At 38.9% G+C, this 2,468-nt stretch overlaps 2 protein-coding genes across 3 annotated transcripts in view; both read left to right on the top strand.

The window, feature by feature from the left end:
- LOC118733892 (myb-like protein P) overlaps nucleotides 1-2,468 on the top strand; it is a 322,500-nt gene that overhangs the window by 145,070 nt on the left and 174,962 nt on the right. The gene's annotated exons all lie outside the window — the stretch shown is intronic.
- Nucleotides 1,945-2,468, top strand: part of LOC118733893 (poly(ADP-ribose) glycohydrolase) — a 31,469-nt gene continuing 30,945 nt past the window's right edge. Inside the window, exon 1 of the mRNA XM_036463525.1 lies at nucleotides 1,945-2,389. Within this exon, the coding sequence (XP_036319418.1) occupies nucleotides 2,326-2,389 (64 nt within the window). The 5' untranslated portion in view covers nucleotides 1,945-2,325. The remainder of the gene's footprint in view (nucleotides 2,390-2,468) is intronic.

Genomic DNA, 2,468 nt, shown 5'->3' with positions numbered 1-2,468 from the left:
ATAGATTTGATATAGGTGATTGCAGATGGCGCCACATCAAATTCTAGGGCTAACCGCTTCCCTTGAATACCTTGGTCAAGCTTTTCCAAGATCTGCACTTTGGTTTCCAAAGACAAAGTATTTTTCTTACGTTTATTTGTCATTTCAACGAACGACTTTTACTTTTAAGCAAACAATGCCGAAACACGTGCACGCGAATCGAATTTCAAACAAAAACTAACAAAAACTGTACAGATAGCGACGAAAATCCAACGACTACCGAGCGTAACATGAATAAATTGGGGATTCCCCTTTTTATATCTATTTTGCAACAAAAAAACAAAATACGTAATGTATTCAAAAAGTTGATTCTAATTTCTGGAAATTCTAATTACTAAGAGTTCTAATTTGTGAGCGTCTACTGTACTACTACTAAGAGTTCTAATTTGTGAGCGTCTACTGTACTACCTGTTCTTTTTTTTGTAAAAAAACAGGCTTTAATACAAATAAACATATTTAAAAAAAAATCTATTGTTTCTTAAATTTTTTCTCTGTTAAATCAATTTTTTTTTTTTTAATTTTTTCATAAAAAAATAAAAAATCTGGAATGATTAATAAATTTCTCAAAAAATACTAAGTTTACAGAAAATTGATGTACATACATATATACTGTTTATGGGGAGTTTTTCTACGTTTTATTTGCTACATTTCGTATTAGATATACGTGGTTAAGTGGAACCACTTTTTTAAGCTGAATAACGGTAAATTGCAAATATCTCGAAAACTTCTTCTTATTATTTGGCGCTGTAGCCGCCTAAGCGATTTTGGACGAGTTCAACAAAGCACGCCAGTCGTTTCCCCTCTGCGCCAATTGACGCCAATTGGAAACGCCATGTGAAGCCAAGTCCTTCTCCACCTGATCTTTCCATCGCAGTGGGGGCATCCCTCTTCCTCTGCTACCACCAGCGAGTTCCGAGTTAAATACTTTCAGAGCTGGAGCGTCGGTGTCCATTCGAACGACATGGCCAAGCCAGCGGAGCCGGTGTATTTTAATTCGCTGCACTATGTCCATGGCGTTGTAAAGCTCATACAGCTCATCGTTCCATCGTCTGCGGTACTCGCCGTCGCCAACGCGTAAAGGCCCGTAAATCTTCCGCAAAATCTCTCTCGAACACTCCAAGAGCCGCCTCATCGGATGTTGTCATTGTCCATGCTTCTGCGCCATATACCAGCACGGGCATGATGAGTGACTTATAGAGCGTGGTTTTCGTACGTCGAGAGAGGAATTTACTCCTGAATTGCCTACTCAGTCCAAAGTAGCTTTTGTTGGCATGAGTGATTCTGCGTTGGATTTCAATTCTGACATTATTATCGGTGTTAATGCTGGTTCCCAAGTAAACGAATTTCTCTACTTTCTCGAAATTGTAACTGTCAACAGTGACGTGGGTGCCAAGGAGCGAATGTGCTGACTGTATTTGATGACAGGAGATACTTCGTCTTGTCCTCGTTTACCACCAGACCCATTCGCTTTGCTTCCCTATCCAACTTGGAAAAGGCAGAACAGACTTCGCGGTTTTTGTTACCGATGATGTCGATGTCATCGGCATAAGCCAGCAGTTGCACGCTCTTGTAGTAAATTGTTCCTGAGCAGTTCAGTTCTGCAGCTCTTATTATCTTCTCCAACATCTGATTAAAGAAGTCACACGAAAGGAAGTCGCCCTGTCTGAAACCCCGATTGGTGGCGAAATCTCGAAAACTTATATATGGAAAAACTACTAACTTTCGGAATCAGCAAGTGATTCTGCATATTTTCAAATCATCGATCACTTTTTCTGAACGTAAATCTACTTCCTTTTATATACGGTCTTTGTCGCTAATAAATTTACGTTCTTTATTAATTCGAAGGTGGTGTGCCATCTGGCAGCACGAAAGTGCTGTCAACTTTTGTAGAGTATTTCAATTAGTTGACTGGGCAGCACTGATTTTAAGACTATTCTATCTGCAATTGAAGTGGTTTCCCGGTTTTAATTTAGCTTTTTTAATTAGTTTACAATTAAAGCAGAAATTTTGTGTGTATTTAAACTATCAGCCTGATAATAATACACCCGTGTTTTGTTGCAATACTTCATTTGCGTGCTTTCCCTAACATAAAAGCCCCCGTTGGTTGCTGTTAATTTTTCGGCTGAACGATTCCTCCTATAAACAGCTGCGTCTGATTAGGTAGCTGGAATTTGTCTCAAAGGAATTTTAGTTTTTTTCGTAAAAATTTTGCGAAAATTCCATCAAACCTTGTACGAGTCTGCATCAAATTGTAGGCTCATTACAATAGCTACCTGTACGCGTAAAATGGCAGAAGGTGGGAGTGGTAGCGATAGTAGTGCCGCAAGCATTGCTGGTCCTGTAAATGGTGGTATGTTGTTACCTAGATACATATGTGTAAGCAATATAAACACATGTAATACATGTTCGTATTTTTCTAGTTGAAGATT

Source organism: Rhagoletis pomonella, unplaced genomic scaffold (assembly GCF_013731165.1).
Source record: "Rhagoletis pomonella isolate Grant_MI unplaced genomic scaffold, Rhpom_1.0 Rhpom_scaffold_00002, whole genome shotgun sequence".
NCBI classification, from domain to species: Eukaryota; Metazoa; Arthropoda; class Insecta; order Diptera; family Tephritidae; genus Rhagoletis; species Rhagoletis pomonella.
Note: the sequence above shows the minus strand (reverse complement) of the source record. Positions and strands in the feature narration are given on the sequence as shown.